Genomic DNA, 22,010 nt, shown 5'->3' on the forward strand with positions numbered 1-22,010 from the left:
TGTTGCTTCAGCCACGGTCATCATCGCATGCCCTAGCATAGGTGGCTGGCGTGGCCTTCCCTGGAGTAAGTGTGGGCTCCAGCAGAGCCTCCGTGGTGACCACCGTGGTGGGGGCAGCAGCGGCTCTAGCCTTCTAACCATAAGCCCTGTCAGATTTTATTTTCTTTTTTGTAAAGCGAGTGCCTGACTTAAGCTCTAATTGCCATCCATTTTAAAAGAGGCAACCACTTTAAGGGGTCTATGTCTAGCAAACACCTTGGGCGCCTGTCCCCACTGAGATTCCTCTGTTTTCGCAATCTTAGTTGATTTGGCTAACTGACAATTTGGGTCACTTGCTTTTTTTTTCTCTCTTCCCACGCTTTAAAATCCCACGCTTATGCTTTAAATTCATCAATAAAGAGTGAGCCTTCAAAACTCTAGGCCCCCACCCTCAATCCCAATAGAAGCAGAAGACAGGCCCATGCTTTATCCCTCCCTCTCTCCACCTGTGAACTCACTGCGTGGTATGCTGTGTAACATCCAGATCTTGTAAGTAATAAACCTTTATTTTTTAAACTTTCCTGTTGCTTAGTACTTAATGGCATCTTGAAATTAATAAGAATTACAAGGGCCGGTCTAACCACATTAGTCATTAATAAGCTGAGACCAGCACAAAAACTAGGCCCAACCCCACAAGACCTGGAGGCTCCTCTCACCACCTGCAGAGTCAGCTGACAGCCCCTGAGCATCCCCCAGAGCTGCCCAAAGGGTCGCGTGACATAAGGGACGCTCGGGCATTGACACTGTGGGAGGCAGACTCCGATCCTAAGAGATGGGAGGTGAAAGAAGCCAGTAGGCAAGTCTCCCCCTTCTTCCTACTGATGAACTGTTCAAGGCACATTATTCCTTCTGCCCTGCTAGAAGCATCTCCCATGCTTGAGCAAGCAGCCAGTCTCTTGGTGAAGCTGTGGCCAGCTCGGTAACGTGATACTTTATATATTTGCTTTCCTCCCTAGTGGCTCAGCTGGTGAAGAATCCACCTGCAATGCGGGAGACCTGGGTTCAATCCCTGGGTTGGGAAGATCCCCTGGAGAAGGGAAAGGCTACCCACGCCAGTATTCTGGCCTGGAGAATTCCATGGACTGTATAGCCCATGGGGTCGCAAAGAGTCGGAAGTGACTGAGCGACTTTCACTTCACTTGTTTCCTGCCTGGCTTCCACTTCCCTTCACTCTGACTGTCCTGGGAATGTAGCTGCACTATTCACTCTTTGCCTCAGGCTGTGTTTTCTAGAGAACCAGAGAACAAGGCATTGAATGAAATCTTTTCTGAAGGGTCCTGTCAGGGCCAGTTTCCCAAGGAGCTCTCCTTGGGAAATGCCAGTTTGAAGGACAACTTGTTTGGTGGGATAGAAACCTGGGTTTTTGCCATTACTGTCTATTTCCTGCCCTACACTTCCTAGAAGGCCTTCTGTCCGTCTGCCCTGAACTCTCCTCACTGGGAAAAAAAAAAAAAAAAAAAGGCTGAATGAAACCCCAGCTTGGAAGAAAGCGCTGTGCATTTATTAAAACAACATATAACACAAACTCGGTCACCGTCCCTTATGTGGGGTATAGACACTGAAATACAGTACATTATCCTTTCCTGGACCTGTGAGTGCTAACCCACCAAGGAGAGGAAGTGGGCAGCTGTATCAACCTGGCTTCCTTCCCTTCTTTATAACAATCGCCAGTCACACAATGACCAGGCATTATCATACAAAAGTTCCTTTACAAAAAGCACCAAATTGGCATACATATACAAGTATACAAAAATCACATTTAAAAAATGTACAAAATATTCCATTTTGCACCAACGTAGAAAAGAATCCAGTGTGGTTGTTTCAAGCACGTTTCCAATTCTGGTTCGCAACGCTGGACACAGCGGTGGGGTCCTACTCCTAGTTCCTGCTCTCTGAGCAGAGAGAAGACACACCTCCCCGTTGCCCCGCCAGGGGCCCTGACCCCTCCCACCCTGGGCCTGTCACTAAGGCAGCTGGGCCCATCCCCACCCTCCCCGGTCTCTCTGCATCTAGAGGGTCTCTCCCTCATCATCGCCTTACTGGTGTCCTGAAAGAAAAAGACAAAGAAAATCAAGGTGAGATGGGAACGCAGGAGGACGCAGGGCTTACCAAGCTGCGGGGAAAAAATTATCAAACCCCAGTTCCTGTCTGGGCTTCCCTGATGGCTCAGACGGTAAAGCGTCTGCCTACAATGGGGAGACCTAGGTTCGATCCCTGGGTTGGGAAGATCCTCTGGAGAAGGAAATGGCAACCCACTCCAGTACTCTTGCCTGGAAAATCCCATGGACAGAGAAGCCTGGTAGACTTCAGTCCATGGGGTCACAAAGAGTCAGACATGACTGCTGCTGCTGCTGCTGCTGCTGCTGCTAAATTGCTTCAGTTGTGTCTGACTCTGTGCGACCCCATAGACGGCAGCCCACCAGGTTCCCCCGTCCCTGGGATTCTCCAGGCAAGATCACGGGAGTGGGTTGCCATTTCCTTCTCCAATGCATGAAAGTGAAAAGTGAAAGTGAAGTTGCTCAGTTGAGTCCGACTCTTAGCGACCCCATGGACTGCAGGCTACCAGGCTCCTCCGCCCATGGGATTTTCCAGGCAAGAGTACTGGAGTGGGGTGCCATTGTCTTCTCCAAGACATGACTGAGTGACTGCTAATTCCTGTCTGACCTCTTCCTTTTACAATCAAAATGGAATTTAGCTGCCTGAATGCTATGGATTGCAGATCCAATGCAAAAAAGTATAGCCGGCTGACAAATGAAAGTGTTAGTTGCTCAGTTATGTCCAACTCTTTTGTGACCTCATGGACTATAGCTCAGCAGACTCTGCTGTCCATGGTATTATCCAGGTAAGAATGCTGGAGTGGGTTGCCATTTCCTTCTCCAGGGGATCTTCCCAACCCAGGGATCAAACCCATGTCTCCTGCATTACAGGCGGATTCTTTACCACTGAGCCACCAGGGAAGCCCCAGCACTGTTCACTCTTTCCAAATTTTCACAAGATGAAAATCCAAATTCTTTATTGAAATCTTCTTTTAAAAAACAAAAGCTCCTTTTTAAAAAAGACGACTAATTTAAAAAAATGCTGACAACTAATTTTTAAAATTTTAAATATTTAGCCAAGCCTGAGTGCTCTCTATGACTTCTGTTATACTGTGTCACTTTCCATTTGGGAAGGTCATTTAGAGGTAAAGTGAGAACTCTTTATTATGAATAGTTGGAGGGACTTCTCTAAGAGAAAAGGGAATGGGATTTTACCTTAAAATCTCTTTTTTTAATTTTGCCTTAAAAACTCTTAAAAAGGGTAGAAACATCATCCCAGTGTCACTCAGTAGGGCTCTCAAGTTGTCACTGAATGAATGAAAAAGTGGAGGTAGATGGGTATCTCACCTTCTTCCTTCCCCTCTGTGGACTCTTCCTCTTCATGATCTTCTTCTTCTTCAATGAACTCCTCCTCTTCCTCATCTGTGTGTGACAAAGAACAATTGCCTTAGGTTTGGGCTGGTGTCTCAGAGGAGAGGTTCAAAGGAGATCCAGGCTGGAGACACCCAGTTCAGTTCAGTGTCTCCATCGTGTCTGACTTTTTGCAACCCCATGGACGGCAGCACACCAGACTTCCCTGTCCATCACCAACCCCAGAGTCAGTTCAAACTCATGTCCATTGAGTCGGTGATGCCATCCAACCATCTACTCCTCTGTCGGCCCCTTCTCCTCCTGCCCCCAATCTTTCCCAGCATCAGGGTCTTTTCCAGAGTCAGTTCTTCACATCAGGTGGCCAAAGTATTAGAGTTTCAGCTTCAACATCAGTCCTTCCAATGAATATTCAGGACTGATTTCCTTTAGGATGGACTGGTTGGATCTTCCTGCTGTCCAAGGGACTCTCAAGAGTTTTCTCCAACACCAGAGTTCAAAAGCATCAATTCTTTGCCGCTCAGCTTTCTCTATAGTCCAACTCTCACGTCCATACACGACTACTGGAAAAACCATAGCTTTAACTGGACAGATCTTTGTCAGCAAAGTAATGTCTCTACTTTTTAATATGCTGTCTATGCTGGTCATAGCTTTTCTTCCAAGGAGCAAGCATCTTTTAATTTCATGGCTGTAGTCACTATCTGCAGTGATTTTGGAGCCCCCCAAAATAAAATCTCTCACTGTCCAGTCAGGATCAAAGGGCCATGTTGGTGCCTCAGGGGCCCAGGAGGCAATGGGTTTGGTCCTCTTTCCCCCAACACTCTCCAAGGCAGGGAGGCTCAAGACCTCCTTTGTTCCAGTAGCAGCAGCATCTCTTCCCTGGTCTGCCTGTGACCAGAGGAGACCCTGGAAATGCATATGCAGACTGTCTGCCTCTGCACACAGAGCATCATTACCTGGGAAACAGGGAAATGCCTTGGTCCTCAGGAGTCAGAGTCCTTATCCTGAAGGCATCTGCTCAGTCTTTGAAATCTGCTTGCCTCACACTCCTTGTCCAGTTTTCCCACATTCCTTAGCCTACAGGGCCATGGATACAGGGTGGGAAGCCCTTCAGGGGCCATCTGCTCGTTAGTTGCCTGAAACTGAGCCCCAGATGGTGACTATGGTGCAAGCTCTGTGCTCAATTTCCCGTCCTGGGGTCTCGCCTTCAAGCTCTACTCACAGGGGACAGGCCCCTTCCCCACCCTCTCTCTCAAGCCGCTTCTTTGAGCCTTTGGGTGCCCTGAAGGGGTCAGTACAGACTCAGAGTATTTGTCAAGAGTATCTGGAGAAGGGCTTGAAAGAGTTAATTCCTCCAAACTGACAACTGGGATCTGTGTATAACCCGAGGAATTTTTTTTTTTTTTTTTTTTTTTGTGGTGGTGGTTTAAACCATTATTACAATTAACTACTTATAGCAGCATTTGCTAAGAATTTACTATGGGCCAAGTGCTAACTTGTGCTAAGGACTGTACACTCATTGCCTCATACAATCCCCAGATGACCCTTGGTGGAACCTGCACTTACTGCCCATGTGGCCCCTGCAAGTCACTCACCTTTCCTTGGATTTTTTTTTAAATTTTTTATTTTATATTGGAGTATAGCCGATTAACAACACTGTGATAGTTTCAGGTGGACAGCAAAGGGACTCAGTCATACGTGGTCATGGATCCATTCTCCCACCTTTCCTTGGTTTTATTGCCTTGACTACAAAACGGAGATGACAAAAGAACTACCTCTTAAAGTTGTTGTATTAAACAACAGAGTTCATGTCCAGGGCTCAGTGGCCAGGCCACAGAAAGTTCTCAAGGAATGGTATCCATGGGTACACTCTCCATTTACCCGTGAGGACACAGAGAGGCTCAGGGAGATTACTGAAGGCAGTGCAGGTATTCACAGTGTCAGACTGCTCACACAGTATGATCCACTCTTGAAGATCTTAGTTTAGGGAGGGTGACTCCAGGGGATCTTCCCAACCCAGGGATCGAACCGGCATCTCTTACATCTCCTGTATCAGCAGCCAGTTCGTTAACACCACGTGGGAAGCCCAGATGATCTACAGCCATGGATTTACCCAAGTCCACTGACACCTCCCTGGTGACTGGCAACTTCCCTGGTGGTTCAGACAGTAGAGAATCTGTCTGCAATGCCAGAGACCCAGGTTTGATCCCCAGGTCGGGAAGATCCCCTGGAGAAGAAAATGGCAACCCCCTCCAGTATTCTTGCCTGGATAATCCCATGGACAGAGGAGCCTGGTGGGCTACAGTCCATGGGGTCGCAAAGAGTCAGACATGACTGAGCGACTAACACTTTCATTGACACCTCAGCTTTGGGATGTATGTCGTCCTTACCCAAGAATAGAGTATATTTGGGCTTCTGAGAATGGATTTAGCACTCCGGATTCTGAAAGCTTGCAGGCGAGCAGACGCAGGAGGTGCCAAGAAGCTTTTCTTTCTCTTGCAAGCCCATTCACAGCTCTTCCCTGCCCCTACACGACCCCTACCCCTCTTTCTTACTCTCAGCAGACCACCAGAGCATCACCTCTCACACAAAGGCAACATTCAACAGAACTGGATCTGCCCTCCCTCTCTTTGTTGCTAACTAGCTGCCTTTCAACTGTGAAACCTTGAGCGAACTATCAACATCTTTGTTCTCCATCTGGTTCCTCGTGCTTTCTTATTATTTTTCCTTTATTATTGTTATGGCTATATTGTTACAATTATTATAGGTACTCTGTGGAAAAGTAACCACAGACAGAAGCAAGGACAGAATATAGATAAATTAAGGTGCCTGAGTATCCAAGTTTACAGCAGTAGGAAGCTGAAGCTAAGACTAGATTTAGGCAATAACTAGTAAGGCAATGGCACCCCACTCCAGTACTCTTGCCTGGAAAATCCCATGGACGGAGGAGCCTGGTGCGCTGCAGTCCATGGGGTCGCTAAGAGTCGGACATGACTGAGTGACTTCACTTTCACTTTTCACTTTGATACACTGGAGAAGGAAATGGCAACCCACTCCAGTGTTCTTGCCTGGAGAATCCCAGGGACGGGGGAGCCTGGTGGGCTGCCGTCTATGGGGTCGCACAGAGTCGGACGCGACTGAAGCGACTTAGCAGCAGCAGTATATGTCTAGTACCTTACAGAGGCCTCTGAATCAATGTCTTATTTGCTGCACAGCATCATTCGGTGGTCATTATCAGTAGGCCTATTTGTAACCTAAGTTTAAAGTGAGGAAATGAAGCTCAGTGAGGTGGAGGGAACCATCAAAATGCCACGAAAGATAAAAAATGGCAGAACTGGGTGGTTCCGTAGTTAAGAATCCACCTGCCAATGCATGGAACATGGGTTCCATTCCTGGTCTGGAAAGAGCCCACCTGCGGGAGGATAACTAAGCCTGTGCTCCAAAACAAGAAAAGTTCATGCACTATAACTAGAGAAAGCCAGCACACAGCAACGAAGACCCAGTGAAGCCAAAAATAAATTAAAAAAAAAATAGAAGTAGCCGAACCAGATTTGATCTTAGGTCTGCCTGATTTTATGAAGTTAAAAGACGCTTGCTCCTTGGAAGAAAAGCTATGACCAACCTAGACAGCATATTAAAAAGCAGAGACATTACTTTACCAACAAAAGTCTGTCTAAAAGCTATGGTTTTTCTAGTAGTCATGTATGGATGTGAGAGTTGGACCAGAAAGAAGGCTGAGTGCCGAAGAATTGATGCTTTTGAACCGTGGTGTTGGAGAGAACTCTTCAGAGTCCCTTGGACAGCAAGGAGATCAAACCAGGCAATCCTAAAGGAAATCCACCCTGAATATTAATTGGAAGGACTGATGCTGAAGCTGAAGCTCCAATACTTTGGCCACCTGATGTGAAGAAATGACTCATTGGAAAAGACGCTGATGCTGGGAAAGACTGAAGGCAGGAGGAGAAGGGGCCGACAGAGGATGAGATGGTTGGATGGCATCACCAACCTGATGGACGTGAGTTTGAGCAAGCTCCGGGATTTGGTAATGGTCAGGGAAGCATGGTGTGCTGCAGTCCATGGGGTTGCAAAGAGTCGGACACGACTGAGTGACTGAACTGAACTGAACTGAACTGAACTGCCTGATTCCAAGTTGCCTTACTGTTTCTATCACCCCAAGTTCCTCCCTATAGCAGATCCATACATAATTTACTGAGCTGGGCTTACCCAGAAGTTGACTGTACAAGTCTGATGGATATCTGGGTATGTTTGGCAGTGTATCTGCCTCCATGTGGGGCTCAGTGGGAGGGAAGCTGACTTGCAGGGGAAATAATCCCTTACCTGTCCCAAAGTCGATGGTCCTCAGGGTGTCAGCTACGTGCTCTAAGTCCAAAGTAAAGTAGTCCATGTTTTCAAAGCCCTGCTCTATCTTCCCCAGCTGGCAACCCTTGGAAGCTTCCACGATGCTGTGGGGCAGAGAGAAAAGGGGGGAAGGGCACAGTGAGATCTCTGTTCCCAGAGAAGGAAGGAGGCGTTTTAGCTCCAACTTACACCAGGGCACATGCTTGTGTCCACACCCAGGCCTTGCACCCAGAGGCTTCCCTGGAGGGTGGAGTATTTTCCCTTGGGTCACAAGCAGAATAGATGTCTAAGACAGCAGGGATGTAAAGGCTAGGAAAGGTAGCCTAGGGGAAGACCCTCCCAGCAGAACTAATGCAAAGGAGGAGGCCTTCTGAACATGTCAGAGGCCCTGAGGGGAACTAGAGCCTTGACTCATAGCCCTGGGGAAACACTGACCTTCTGATGAGCTGCTTGGCACTCTGTGGGGGGAGAGAAAGAGCAAAGGGTTAGAACTGCAGAAAGGGGAGCCCCAGGAAATCAGCAAAACCGGTGACCAGGCACTGCAGATGCACACTTGGTGCCATCCCCTTGCCTAGCTTTGCCAAACAGAACTTGGATTTTCCCTCTGTCCATGGTCTGCGCAGGCCTTAGTCATTATCCTAGGACCCTCCCGTTGTGGCCGGAAGCTTGGATTCTAGGAGTATTCATCTAAGCACTCTTAAACACGGAAATCCCCAAGATGAGAATCATATTCTAATCACCTTTTTAAACCCTATGTCTAGCACAAAGCCTGGCCCACAGTATGTGCTTAGGAAATTTTTATTGAACTTAACTCTTCCTTACAAAATCTTACAGCTGATCCCTTCATGTTTCCCCCAACCAGCTCTTCTAGGGTAGGGCTGTCTCTTTCATCTGTCTCTCCATCTCAGCGACTGGCCTACAGCAGGTGCTCAGTTAATAGTCTCCACATGGGCACTGTATTTTGTAGCTTGCAAAGCCATTTCACAAGCATCCTTTTATTTGATCCTCATAAAATCAGTTGAGAGGAAGGGAGGGAGAAATTGTTACATGCTCACTATGCAGACAGGGGCTTCCTGAGTAGCTCAGCTGGTAAAGAATCTGCCTGCAATGCAGGAGACCCCGGTTAGATTCCTGGGTCAGGAAGTTCCCCTGGCGAAAGGATAGGCTACCCACTCCAGTATTCTTGGGCTTCCCTGGTGGCTCAGATAGTAAAGAATCCACCTGCAAAGCAGGAGGCCTGGGTTCAATCCCTGGGTTGTGAAAATCCCTTGGAGGAGGGCATGGCAATCCACTCCAGTATTCTTGCCTGGAGAATCCCCATGGACAGAAGAGCCTGGCGGGCTACAGTCCATGGGGTCACAAAGAGTTGGACACGACTGAGAAACTAAGCACAGCACAACACATACAGATGAGGAGACTGAGTCTTTAAATATGAATGAGCTTGAAATAACTTCCCCAAAGGCATAGTCTTTGGTGATCAGTGATGGAGCCCAACTTGCCCCTTGGAGCTGCTGAGTTGAAGTGCCCACCCCCTCCCAGGACTGCTCACCAAGAGGAAGATGGCGCCACCGGGCTCGTCCAGAGACTGGATGGCTGTCTCCACCAGCTTGGTGGACTTGTCCAGTTGCTCCCGGTACTGCTGGATGAGGGCCTCAAGGAAGCCGAGCTTCTCCTCCTGCTCGCGCGTGATCCGCTGCAGCAGCTCGCTCTTCTTCTCGTCCAGGATGGCGTACAGCGTGTCAAACTTCTGGCTCAGTTCTTCTTTCACCTGGTGACTGTTCTCCTGGTGACAGAGATCTCTGAGTCACATCCTGCAGGTCCTCCTTCCTATCCCCTACCCTTCCTTCCTGGGATGGGTGTGCTAGGAATGAAGAGTCTAGAGCTGGGAGAGATTTACTGCACCCCCATTTTGCAGAACACGAAACAAAGCCTTAGCCAGAAGAAAGCATTTGCTAGGGTTTGCCAGCAATGTTTGGAGGCTGGCGTCGTAGAGAAAACTACACCTTTCCTCAAAAGTGGAGACTCTAGGGTCAGGTGGGATGACATATGTGGGCCTCCTGTGTGCCCCCAGTCACACTCTTTCTCCACTTTAGGACCAAGACCAGATTTGGGAAATTCTGCATCATTTGGTCCCCAGAGAAGTGGAGAAGCAGCCCCACCCCACCCCTGGCAATGGTATCCACATTGAGACTCCCTGCTGTCCAACACTGACGCTACATTTTCATTTTCTTACCTGTAAACTGGGTATAATAGTAGCATCTCATTAGACTGGGGGCCCCTCGTGGATAATAACAACATCCTTCTTCCTTCTCTGAACCTATACTCACACAACTCTATCCATCAGAAATACACTGATCACTCCCAACCCCCCATGTCATTCCCAGGTCCCCACCTCAAGGGTATATGAAAAATCATGGATGCTTTTGCAGGAATAGAAAAGAGTCCTCTACCTCTACAGTCTTGCTCCTCAGAGTGTGGTCCATGGACAAGCAACTTGGGCAAATCCTGGGAGCTTGTTAAAAAAGCACAATCTCATGCCTCCTTCTAGACCTACTGAATCAGAACTTGAATTCTAACAAAATCTCAGGGTGATTTCAAGTTTCCCATTAAAGCCTGAGAAGCTTTAGTGTATAGCACACTGGAGAACAATGCTCTAAGAACTACTAGCTTCCTGGATAAATGCTGGGAATGATTGAAGGGGACACTGCCTGAAGTCAGGGACCTGGTCTGTCTTCCTCGCCACCCCATCCTCAGCATCTTTGGCAGAGCCTGGTACCCAGTGATCCTCAAGAAGCTTTTGTGAGTGAATGAATAAATGGACTAGTCATTCCCTCCCCAACCATCCCTGTGTGAACACTCCAGGCCCAGGCTCGACGGGGAAGCCACCCCAGAGACCAGGTTGCCCTGGGAAGCTTCAAATGCCCAGGCCCAGCTATGCTTCCCCTCACCTTGGTCACTCGACAGGAGTCCTCTAGCTGAGTGATGATGGTCTGCACACGGTCATTCCCTGCCACCAGCATGGAGATACAGTTACTCAGCTCGGTCTAGATGGGAGGGATGGTGGGGGAACAGGAGAGGAGAGACAAAAATAGTCTCAGGGCCCACCCTCATGGGAGTGGCAGCAACACAGCACCCTCACTCCCCTCTCTGCTAGAAAGAGCCTCTTTCTGGGGTGCAGCTCAGGTCCAGAGCAGAGAACACCAGAGAGACACTGCATCCCTCACATCACAGTGGAGGCACAGAGAGGGGAAGTGAGTTGCCCCAAATGCACAGCAATGTGCTGGCCAAGGAGGGGCTTGTTTCTAGGAATGAAGGGATCCAGAAAAAAAAAAAAAAAATAGGTTGGAGAATTCTAGAAGAGAAAGATCAAGATAAGAGAGGAAGGAGGGGAGGAAAGAGTACAGAAAGGGTTGTTGTTGTTGCTTAGTCAAAAAGTCATGTCCGACTCTTTTGCGATGCTATGGACTGTAACTCACCAGGCTCCTCTGTCCATGGGATTTGCCAGGCAAGAGTACTGGAGTGGGTTGCCATTCCCTTCTCCAGGAGATCTTCCCAGCCCAGGGTTTGAATCTGTGTCTCCTGCATTGGTAGGTGAATTCTTTACCACTGAGTCACCTGGGAAGCCGCAGCTTATCGCATGTACAGGGTGGTGGGGCTCTCACAGGCCCAGGGACCCAGAGAGAAGGCTGCCTCTTGCTGCAGGGGGATCTGGGGAGGGGTGACCAGCACAGAAAGAGGCAGCAGGGGCCCAAACCACACTGGGTTATAGAAGTCATGGCCTGAGAGGACCCGGGTGACCTGGCCCTGGGATCTGGTCTCTCCCTTGCGGCCGCACCCAGGTGCCCTCAAGCTGCTCTAAGTATAACTCATGAGCTCAGCCATCTCCCCAAGGAAGGCAAGGGCAGTTCTCCCTACGGCCCGGGACGTCCCTCCGGGGGACTATTCCTGGAAGGCCGGCTCAGCAGATCTACGGGGATCAAGTCCGCATCCTGAATCATCTGTCCAGCGGGCTCGGGCTGGGGGTGGGAGTCGCTCAGGCCAGTACCTTCTGTCCCTGGAAGACACTCTGCAGTGGGGCCACCTCGCAGGCCTTGTGGGCTCCGAACACCTTGCACATGGAGCAGGTGGGCACCTCGCACGTGAGGCAGTAGATGTTGATTTTCTCATCTTCGTGCTCCTTGCACATGGGGTGGCTGCCCTTCTGCAGCGGCCGGCTGAAGTGGAGAAGAGTCATCAGTCATGAGGTGTGGTTTCAAATCCCTGTCTTCCCCTGCAGCCCCAGGAGCCCCCCACCCCCCGCCCCCAACCCACATCTACAACCCGAGCTCTCAGAGGTTGTCTGTCCTGAATCCTTTTCTTTTCATTCTCTGAGGGCCCAGAACCAGGGAAGCCAATGACACCAAGACTAGGATTCAAACTCCAGTGATGGAGTTGGCCCAGGCCTGGCCAATGCAGGACCTGGAAAAAGTTGTAGGATCCCAGAGTCATTTTGAGACGTTCTGGAAAAGAGGAAACTGGGTCCCAGAACGGTGAATGGACTTGCCCAAGGTCGCCCAGCAAGTCAGGGCAGGGGAGGCTAAGGTTCATTTGTTCTAATTATAGTCCCCAGGCTCTTGGTTACAGCAGGTTGGGCTTCCAACAAAGCAATTTATACTCATGGCCTCACTGACTTCTATATTTAATCCACCAGACTGTAATCTCTGTCGAAGCAGGGAAACTTGCCTGTTGTCTTCAGCCCTAAATCTGCAATGTACAGTGCCTGACGTAGAGAAGGTGGTGACTGAATACGGGTGGAGAGAATACATCAGTAAGCAAGGTGTACCAAGGCTCTGAGAAGGAGGTGGTATGTGTGCCCCAAGTCACTCAGCGAAAGCAGAGGCAGCCCAGGGCCATCCAGTGGCCCAGCACAAGCCTTAATTTCCAACCTGATAGTCTTTCCAGGATCCAGAGTTGCTTCTTTCTCTTTCTTCCCAAACACACACTCTTAGGATGACTTTCTCCCTTTGTCTCTCTCCTCTTAGGGCCTCTGGCATTTTATCTATGGTTCTCTCACAGTTACTTCCTGAGATTCAATTTTTTGAGTCTAGGTTTTACCGCCCGGCTAACTCTACACTCATCTAGAGTCAACAGCACGCCTACATCATCTCTGATTTCCAAGCCCCTAACACAGCAGTGTGTGTGAGTGCTCAGTCACTTAGTCATGTCTGACTCTTTGCGACCCCATGGACTGTAGCCCACCAGGCTCCGCTGTCTGTGGATTTCTCCAGTCAAGAATACCGGAATGGGTTCCCATTTCCTTCTCCAGGAGATCTTTCCAACCCAGGGATAGAACCCATATCTCCTGTGTCTCCTGCATTGACAAGCAGATTCTTTACCACTGAGCGATGGCAGGCAGGTCATAAATGGTGACTATCCCCCAACATGTCAGTGCCTCAACTCCAAACAGCCCTGCATGATTGATCACACCCAGGGCATTACTGTCCCCTCAAGAGCTTAAATAAGCTCCTTTTCAGACTTGTCTTCCCAGGGTCCCCCATGCCAGCAGGGCTCTCCCTTTACTACCTGTCTCTGCCCTCTGGGAAGGGAGCTCTGGGGTGACTGCAGGTGCAGAGGTGAGGCACGATCCTGTGGTCTGGTGCCTGTGTCCCCCGTCATCCCAGATGCCCATCCTCCCAACCCCAGGGACCAGCATCAGGGTTCAAGTCCACACTGTTCTGCCGCTTACTCATGGTGACCTTGGACAAGTGATTTCACCTCTCTGGGCCCTGGTCTCACCCCCAAGCTACATGGGGCAGAACCTCAATAACTATCGTCATCATTCAGTTCTGGTGAAAGGCCTGGGAGGGTTCAAACACAACTTCCTCTTTCTAGGTTGACTCTATTATTTTGGTGCAATATTGATTTTATTATGATCATGATCAACAACATAATCGCATTTTTGTAGTGTTGAACTCTGGCAACATGAGAGGCAGTAGCAGTTAAGAATGTTCACCATGGAGTCAGTCAGACAGGCTCCCTCTCAGCTTCACCACTCGCTAGCTGAGTGGCCTCGGACAAACCTCTGAGTCTCCATTTTCTCATCAGAAAATGAGGGTAAAAATGGCTCAAAGGATTACTGTGAGAATTAAAACGGGGATAATGCATGGAAAATGCTTAGTGCAGCGCTGCACACAGTGGATGCTCAGTAAATACTTGCCATCTTGAGCACTTCCCATCAACATCCTATTTGATAGTCATGATAGCAAATCTTACTGTCCGTTTCTGGAGACAGAGGAAATAGAGGCCCAGAGACTCACCCAAGACCCTACCGTGCATGAGTAACAGAGTCAGAGTAGCAGACACAGTGGTCTGGTTAGAGCTTTCTCAAACAAGGACTAGTCTGTCGACTTTTGGGGGCACAGGACGCTGCCCACAAGCACGTATTTGGTGAGGCCTTGGGACTGCAAGGGCCATGAGGTCAGCAGCCTCTTGTCAGGACATGCTGATCAGTAAAGATCTGCTTGGTAGCTTTATCTCTCCCCAACACAGCACAACCTCCACTAGGCACAAATTCTGCCCAAGAATGAGTGGCTATTTCACAAACAGGGAGAGTTGGAGCTAGATGGGTTGGGCTGGGTCCCAGCAATTCTCAGCTGCGAAACTCTGGGTAAGTGATTTTACCTCTTTGAGCCTCAGCCTCCTCCTCCATGAAACAGGGATGATGAAAGCCATGCTAATCCATAAAAAACTGCTGTGAAGCAGCAGCAGGAAGCATTCCTGGTGTTTGGCACTGCTGTTATCATTATAGAGAAACTGGCTTTGTTCTCACTGGGCGCTTTCTCCGCTCATCAGGGCCACTTAACTGGCCCCAGTGGCTCCCTCTCCCTCACTCTCCCTCTCACATCTCATCTGTCCCCTGATTTTGGTCTCAGTATCTTCCAGGAGGACAGCCTAATGTCTGGGTCCCCTGCCATTCACTGGATGACACCGAAAGCCAGGGCTGGGGGATAAGATGAGCCTCTGTTCATGCCTAAGGGAGATGGCTGCCTGGACTAACTGGCATATCTCTTCCAGCTAGGGGACTGGATCCAGAGTAGGTGAAGGAGGATGGGGCCCTGAAGCGCTGGACGCCCAGGATGGGCAGGGGCAGGGGGATGGCCTCCCCGCGGAGGGAGCACTGACCTGGAGCACTCCTGTTTGTAGATGTCAATGATGTTCTCCACCAGCAGATTCCGCTGCAGGCCGTACACTCCGTGGCGGTCCATGATCACCTCGTGGCGGCAGGAAGGGCAGCGGAAACGGCCTCCAGACATGGCCGCGGAGCCAACCCGGCCGGTCCAGTAGGGATTGGCAGCCTGCTGGCGACAGGGGCGGAGGTGAGGCCTGGGCTCCCTCCTTGGCTCCTTCCCTTTCTGACCTCCAACTGTCTTCCCCATTGATCACCACCACCATTCTCATCAAACCACATGACTTAAACCTTCCCCTTGGCTCAGACTGGTAAAGCGTCTGCCTGTAGCACGGGAGACCCGGGTTCGATCCCTGGGTTGGGAAGATCCCCTGGAGAAAGAAATGGCAACCCACTCCAGTACTCTTGCCTGGAAAATCCCATGGATGGAGGAGCCTGGCAGGCTACCGTCCATGGGGTTGCAAAGAGTCGGTCACAACTGAGCGACTTCACTTTCTTTCCTAATATGAGAGAGCCAGCCCACTTACACAGGGAGCACCTGAGAATCAACTAAGGAATCAACAGGTTTGGAGATCAGCAGACCAAGGGTCAAGTCACAGTAATTCTTGGAATGACTTCGGTGAGCAACCTTTTCTCACCAAGCCTCCGTTTGTCCATTCATGAAATGGGCATGAAATTACAGCCAGCTCCTAGAATTGCGTTTTAAAGAAAAGATAGAGACCATTCTGTAAAGTGCTTCTGGGGAACTTTGAGGCCTGTCTCCCAGCCAGGATGGACACCCACTCCCATTCTTTTCTTAAGGAGATGAAGCCCCTCCTGCTCCCCATTATAGCAAACAGTTTCAAGGGGAAGATGCTGAGAGGGTGCCTCTCAGCCACCCTCCTCCTAAAGATCTGGGCCCCCTGCCACTGCGGAGCTGGCTCCAGCCCCTGGGGTCTGGTTTCTCTCTCCTTTCTGCCTGCCTCTCCCACTTATCACTTGAAGCATTTGACTCCTGATTGGAGAGTCAACTGTGGTGCTCAGGACAGGGTGGGGTAGCTGCAGGCAGGGTGGGGAGGGGAGAAGTGCGTCATGGAGAAGGAATGGGTCAGCCAGAGCCGCCTCCCCAGCCCCGTCGACCCCTTCCAGAGACTTCGGCAGGGGTTCACTTCAGAGGGGGAAAAAAACAAGTCCAGTTTGGAAGGGTTCCGGACTAAGAGAGAAGTTTTCTTTTAGCTTTCATCACAGGAAGACTGAGTAGCTGCCTGGAGCCCCAGTCCTATGCCAGGCCCAGCACTGACCTGGAAGATGTCGTTGGCACACTTCCGGCAGAGGTTGTGCTGGCACGGCAAGATGACCACCGGCTTGGTAAACATCTCCAGGCAGATGGGGCAGATCAGCTGCTTCTCCAGGTTCTCCATGGGGTTTCCATCCTGGATCAGGCTCGACTTATAATCCATGTTGTCCTGGAGACAGACGTGGGGACCCACCTGGCTGCCTCCTTCACCTGCCTTGCTCTAAGCAGACCTGGGGGTCTTTGTTACAGAATACCCGCCCAGAGCCTCTTTGCCTTCCTCTCCTGGCGCCCAAACTCTGCCTTGGTCTGAGGCCCCTCTGATATTTATAGCTGGGCCCTGGTCACATGAGCCCCAGGAGGAGACCAGCTGAGCATTCCGGTGCCAAGTGGCTGGCGAAGCTTGAGTTTCCTCCAGGCCTGAAAGACCAACCCTCTCGGATCACATGTAAGGATGAGCAGTCACTGTTCCCTTGGGACGGGGGTCGTAAACAAGAACAGCTTGTTCGTGGGCAGGCTTGGGGCAGGACTGGTACCCAGAGTTTCCTCCAAAAATTAGTCTCCTCCTACAGCAGGCTGGTAAGGAGTGAGGGGGCCACTGGGATGTGTGGGGTTAACAACCAGTGCCCTCTCACTGACCAAAATAAATCCATCCCCTCCTCTGGAGTCCTGGGCAACTCCCCAGGTAAGGCCTACCCCCAAGCACAGCACGTTGCTAAAGACCCTGAGATGTCCCCAACCAGGGCTAGCCCGTCCCTCCATCCCTTGGCCACTAATTCCATTTTTTTTTTTTTCTTTCTGGATCGCATGTAGGGTCTTAGTTCCTCAACCAGGGATCAAACCCACACCCCTTGCAGTGGAAGTGTAGAGTCTTAACCACTGGACCTCCAGGGAAGTCCCTAATTCCATTTTAATACAGGATTCCTTCCCTTGATACGGAGTCTGTTTCCTCATTTTATAGATTTTGACACTGAGGTTTAAGAAGGAAAGGATCTTATTCAAAGTGATCTGGGAAGTAAGTGGCAAAGCCACAAATCTTATTCATTCATCAGACACTGAGCGACTAAACAACAGAGACAATCTATACATCAGGCAACGAGTGAGTGAAGTCGCTCAGTCGTGTCTGACTCTTTGCAACCCCATGGACTGTAGCCTACCAAGCTCCTCTGTCCATGGGATTTTCCAGGCAATAGTACTGGAGTGGATTGCTATTTCCTTCTCCAGGGGATCTTCCCAACCCAGGGATCAAACCTGGGTCTCCCGCATTGTAGACAGATGCTTTACCGTCTGAGCCACCACGGAAGTCCTATACATCAGGCAACAAAATGAGAGATAAATGAGTAATCCTTTTCCCTGCCCTGGGAAACTCCCAGGCTAGGAAGGGAGACAGACACAAATAACTGTCATGTAGGGACCCGAAGCACTATGTATCCACTTAGACATTATCCAGATGTTCCCCTCTGCTTTCTGCACGAATTTAAATTTTTCTCCACATCCTTCTGGACCATCTTCCATGTTGGCTGGTAGAAGTCATTGTTGTTCAGTGCCAAAGTCAAGTCTGACTCTTTGCGATCCCATGCACTGCAACACGTCAGGCTTCCTTGTCCTTCACTATCTCCCAGAATTTGCTCAAACTCATGTCCATTGAGTCAGTGATACCATCCAACCATCTCATCCTCTGTCACCCACTTCTTCTCCTGCCCTCAATCTTTCCCAGCATCAGGGTCTTTTCCAATGAGTCAGTTCTTCGCATCAGGTGGCCAAAGTATTGGAGCTTTGGCATCAGTCCTTCCAATGAATATTCAGGACTGATTCCTTTAGGATGGACTGGTTTGATCTCCTTGCAGTCCTAGGGACTCTCAAGAGTCTTCTCCAACACCACAGTTTGAAGTTATTAGAGCAGCTCTAATGTCTTTAAGGTAGAATGTCATGCAAAGGGATATGGGTATCAGGTGCTGGTATGAGAGTGGGAACACTATCACTGGGCCCCAGGATGAGCCTAAAAGTCTGTAGAACCTACAGGAGGAGTGTCCAGGATCTCACAAAGAAGGGGCAGCAGGAGAACAAGTTTGATGACCTCAGCCTAGACAGGAGTGGATGGTTGAAGCCCTGAGATAAGGCCTAGTGAGTAGTAAGGACAGAGAAGCCAACCTTGTGATGGGGAGGGAATGGGAAGGAGAAGAAGAGGGGCAATCTCTCACAGAAAGAGCAGGAGTCTTAGAGGACAAGGAGTGGGCAATTTTTTTTCAATCCTTTTTTAACATTTGTTTATTTATTTGGCTGTGCCAAGTCACAGTTGCAGCATGCAGGATCTTTAGTTGTCACACATGGGATCTAGGTCCCTGATTAGGGATCAAACCTGCGCCCCCTGCATTTGGAGCGTGGAACCCCAGCCACCGGACCACCAGGCAAGTCCCAGGAGTGGGCAGTTTCAAGGAGAAGGTGGTCCCTCCCAAATGTCAATGGTTAGTTTTTTGCTGAGCATCTACTATGTGTTGGGCACTGGGTTAAGCAGTTCATGATCATTATTTTATTTCATCATCTCAACAGCCAACAGGTACAACGATGTAAGAACTATTGTACCCCATTCCTCAGATGAGGACACTCAGGCACAGAGAAGTCAAATAATTTGTATGAAGTCACACAGCCTGGACCTAGGACAAAACCCAGATATGTTTGACTTAGGCGCCCAAGCTCCTCATTTCTCTACTTGAACTGCAGGTCAACCCTGCCAGGCCAGCCAGGAAGAGGATGAGAGTTCAAAAGAATCTGTCCTTTCCTCCTTACTTGGTTTTGTTCAGACTTAAGGCAGCACAGTTCTCTGGGAAGGAGGGCCTTTCCACGGCCATAGGAGACAAAGGCTTCAGGCTGTCATGGCATCCCATTCTCCTTTGTCTAAGTGACTTGGTTATGGCCAGGGAGACCCGAAGGCTGGTGGAGGTGGGTTAAAGATAAAGGATTTCAGCCCTGATAAAAAGTGCAAGAAGATAGCTTCGTGCTTACCTTTGAATGAGGTTATAAAGGGACAAGTCTGAGAAGGAAATCAACCCCCTGAGTATGGCAGAGAGGAACTGCAGAAAGCACTGGGGTCATTGATGCCATCATTGTGCTGCTAGTTTACCTGCCCTTGGAACTGCCCTCTAAGATGTGAGAGAACGAACGTCATGACAGTGTAATTAATCTGTTACTTACAGCACAGAGCACTCTGTATCCATTCAGGATTCCAACTCCCATATGTCAATGATTCTCAAATCTCTAATTCAAGTTCAGATCCTTCTCTTCTTTAAGCTGAAGATCTGCTGGAAATCTTTACTGGGATGTCCCAATAGCCTCTCCAACTCACCATATCCCAAACAGAACGCATCATCTCTGCACCACCACCACTCCCCACCAAGCTTCTTCTTCTATATTCCTTTGTCTCATGTCTCAGTAAATAGCACTCCCATCCAGCCATTTGCACAGACCAGAAGGCTGAGAGCCATCCTAAGGCTCCTCTTTCCTCCCCATTGCACACCCAGTCAATCTCTGTATCAAACACAGGTCCACCTTCACATCTCACTTGTCATCTTGCCATCTGGTTTTCCCTCTGGACTTAGAAGACTCTGAGAGCAAAGACTGTTTCTATTCATCCCTGTACCTCCAGCACCTGACACACAGTAGGCACAAAGGAAATGCTGCTTAAGGGAGTGGATGAGCGCATGAATTAAACAGAGGCAGCGGGGTTACTGCTGACTGACTTTGGGGAGATTGGGGTGCTTGAGCAAATTTTTCTTGGCTGAGATGGGGCAGACCGTGGAAATGGGGGATGGAGTTGATGGAGTAAATTCTAAAGTCTTTGAAAGGCACTTCCCTGGTAGTCCAGTGGTTAAAAATCCACCTGCCAATGCAGGGGACACTGGTTAGATCCCTGGTCTGAGAAGATCCCACGTGCCTCAGAGTAAGCCCCTGCACCACAAGTACTGAGCCCATGCTCTAGAACCCATGAGCCGCAACTGCTGAAGTCTGCACGCTCTAGAGAGCCCGTGCTCTGTGACAGGATGAGCCACCTCAAAGAGAAGCCTGCTCGCCACAACTAGGGAAAGCCCACATGCAGCGACAAAGCCCCAGTGCAGCCAAAAATTTAAAAATCATTAAGAAAATAAAGTCTTGGGAAGGAGAGGGACACGCCAACCTTTGAGTTGGGAGGATAGGAGAGAAGAAAGGATGGAGGTTAAAATCAGAGATGTTGGGAGATGGAGAGAAATGTGCTCATATTGATGACCTCCGTCAGTCGAAAGACAGTTGAGGTCACCTTCTGAGGCTGAGGCAGGGGGACGAGTAGCATGAGTGAGTGGTGGACAAAGTCTGGACCAGCCATTGTGAAACACAGGAGGAAGTGCCCTAGAGAGGGGTGGGAGGACTCTCTGGGAGCAGAAGAGCCTCACTGATGTTTCCCAACAGATTTGCCATTTGAGAGGAGCCATTCACGTGGCTCTGTTGACTTTCACCAGCCGCACTTGGCAGTCCAGGTGCAAAAGCCACACAGATGGACAGTGGGATCGACTCCAGCCTGGGAGCTGGCGAGACCAGTACTGCTGAAAGTCAAGGGCTGAGAAAAGGAAATGCCCGCGTGGGCCACGCTGGGCCGCAACACATGTCTCATCATTTAATCCTCACAACAGCTCTGCAAGGGAGATATTTTGGTCTTTGTTTTTCCCAGGAAGAAAGGAGACTCAGAGAAGTAACTGGCTTGGCCAAAGTCACACAGCCCTGAGAAAGAGAGCTGAGCTGGGGTTCACATCCAAGGTAGCCTGACTCCCAAACCTGTGCTCCTCATATTGAAACATTTATCTAGTGCTTATTGCATGCCAAACACTGTGCTATGCCCTTTTTCATCCATCCCTCCCTCTTGTTCAGTCTTCAAAATAACTCAGTGAGGCAACCCCCTCATGGTCCAGTGGTTAGGACTCTGAGCTTTCACTGCCAGGGCCCAGGTTCGATCCCTGGTAGGGGAACGAAGAGCCCACACATGGTGCTGTGCAGCCAAATAAAAAATAGTCTTTTTAAAAATAGCTCAGTGAGGCAGGGATCAGGATTTTCCCTGTTTTGCAGCTGAGTTACAGAGGAGGACTAAGCCGTTTGGCCAAAGTCTCCCAGCCAATGAGTGGCAGAGCCGGCATCCGAAAAAGGAAGTCATAAACCAGTATCGTTACCAGTTATTTGAACATGCTTGAAGCTGCAGACTGACAGGCAAAGACAAACGTGTAATATCAGTGGCGCATCTGAGCCTAGAGCTCTTAACTGCTACACTGTACTGCTTCTCTCTTTGCAAGTCTCTGCACATCTTCATTTTTATACCGTTTTTTAATGAAAATTCCAACCATACAAAAGTAGAGAGAATTTAGTGTTAAGAATTCATGTGACCAAACCCAGATTCAGTTCTTTCCCACTTTCCCCCATTCTTACTTCATCTCTATCCCGACACACTTCTTTTTTCTAGAATATTTCAAAAACAATCTTAGGCATCAAGTCATTTCATCCATAAATACTTTGGTAAGCATTTCTAATGAGGATTCTTTTTTTTTTTACATAATCACAAGCCATTATTTTAACAAAAATAACAAAAATTTCTTAATATTATTAAATCCCAGGCCATTTTAAGAGGCTACTGATTGTCTCAAATGTCTTTTTAGTTAGTCAAATCAAATCCCCAAAAAAAGATCCAAATAAGGTCTTACACGTGGGATTTTGTTGTTTTTGTCCCCTTAACCTCTTTTTATCTGTAACAATC

The 22,010-nt window shown here is 49.3% G+C and overlaps 1 protein-coding gene across 1 annotated transcript; it reads right to left on the reverse strand.

Annotated features, from left to right (window-relative positions):
* Window positions 1-1,518: 1,518 nt before the first annotated feature.
* On the reverse strand, window positions 1,519-16,534 carry TRIM63 (tripartite motif containing 63). Its single transcript, XM_005895869.2, has 9 exons — window positions 16,248-16,534; window positions 14,964-15,136; window positions 11,848-12,016; window positions 10,751-10,846; window positions 9,352-9,585; window positions 8,238-8,260; window positions 7,782-7,906; window positions 3,423-3,497; window positions 1,519-2,086 (listed from the first exon to the last, which is right to left on the reverse strand). Exons 1-9 carry the CDS (start codon window positions 16,404-16,406, stop codon window positions 2,076-2,078), a joined length of 1,065 nt encoding a protein of 354 aa, XP_005895931.1. The 5' UTR covers window positions 16,407-16,534; the 3' UTR covers window positions 1,519-2,075.
* Between the last annotated feature and the right edge of the window lie 5,476 nt (window positions 16,535-22,010).

Source organism: Bos mutus, chromosome 2 (assembly GCF_027580195.1).
Source record: "Bos mutus isolate GX-2022 chromosome 2, NWIPB_WYAK_1.1, whole genome shotgun sequence".
Lineage (NCBI taxonomy): Eukaryota > Metazoa > Chordata > Mammalia > Artiodactyla > Bovidae > Bos > Bos mutus.

Coding starts and splice junctions, on each gene's coding strand:
- TRIM63 (XM_005895869.2), bottom strand. CDS start 16,406: ATGGATTATAAGTCGAGCCTGATCCAGGATGGAAACCCCATGGAGAAC. Junction 10,847..11,847: donor GTGTCTTCCAGGGACAGAAG/GTACTGGCCTGA, acceptor CCTCCCATCTAG/ACCGAGCTGAGTAACTGTAT. Junction 7,907..8,237: donor GCCAAGCAGCTCATCAGAAG/GTCAGTGTTTCC, acceptor TCTGCCCCACAG/CATCGTGGAAGCTTCCAAGG.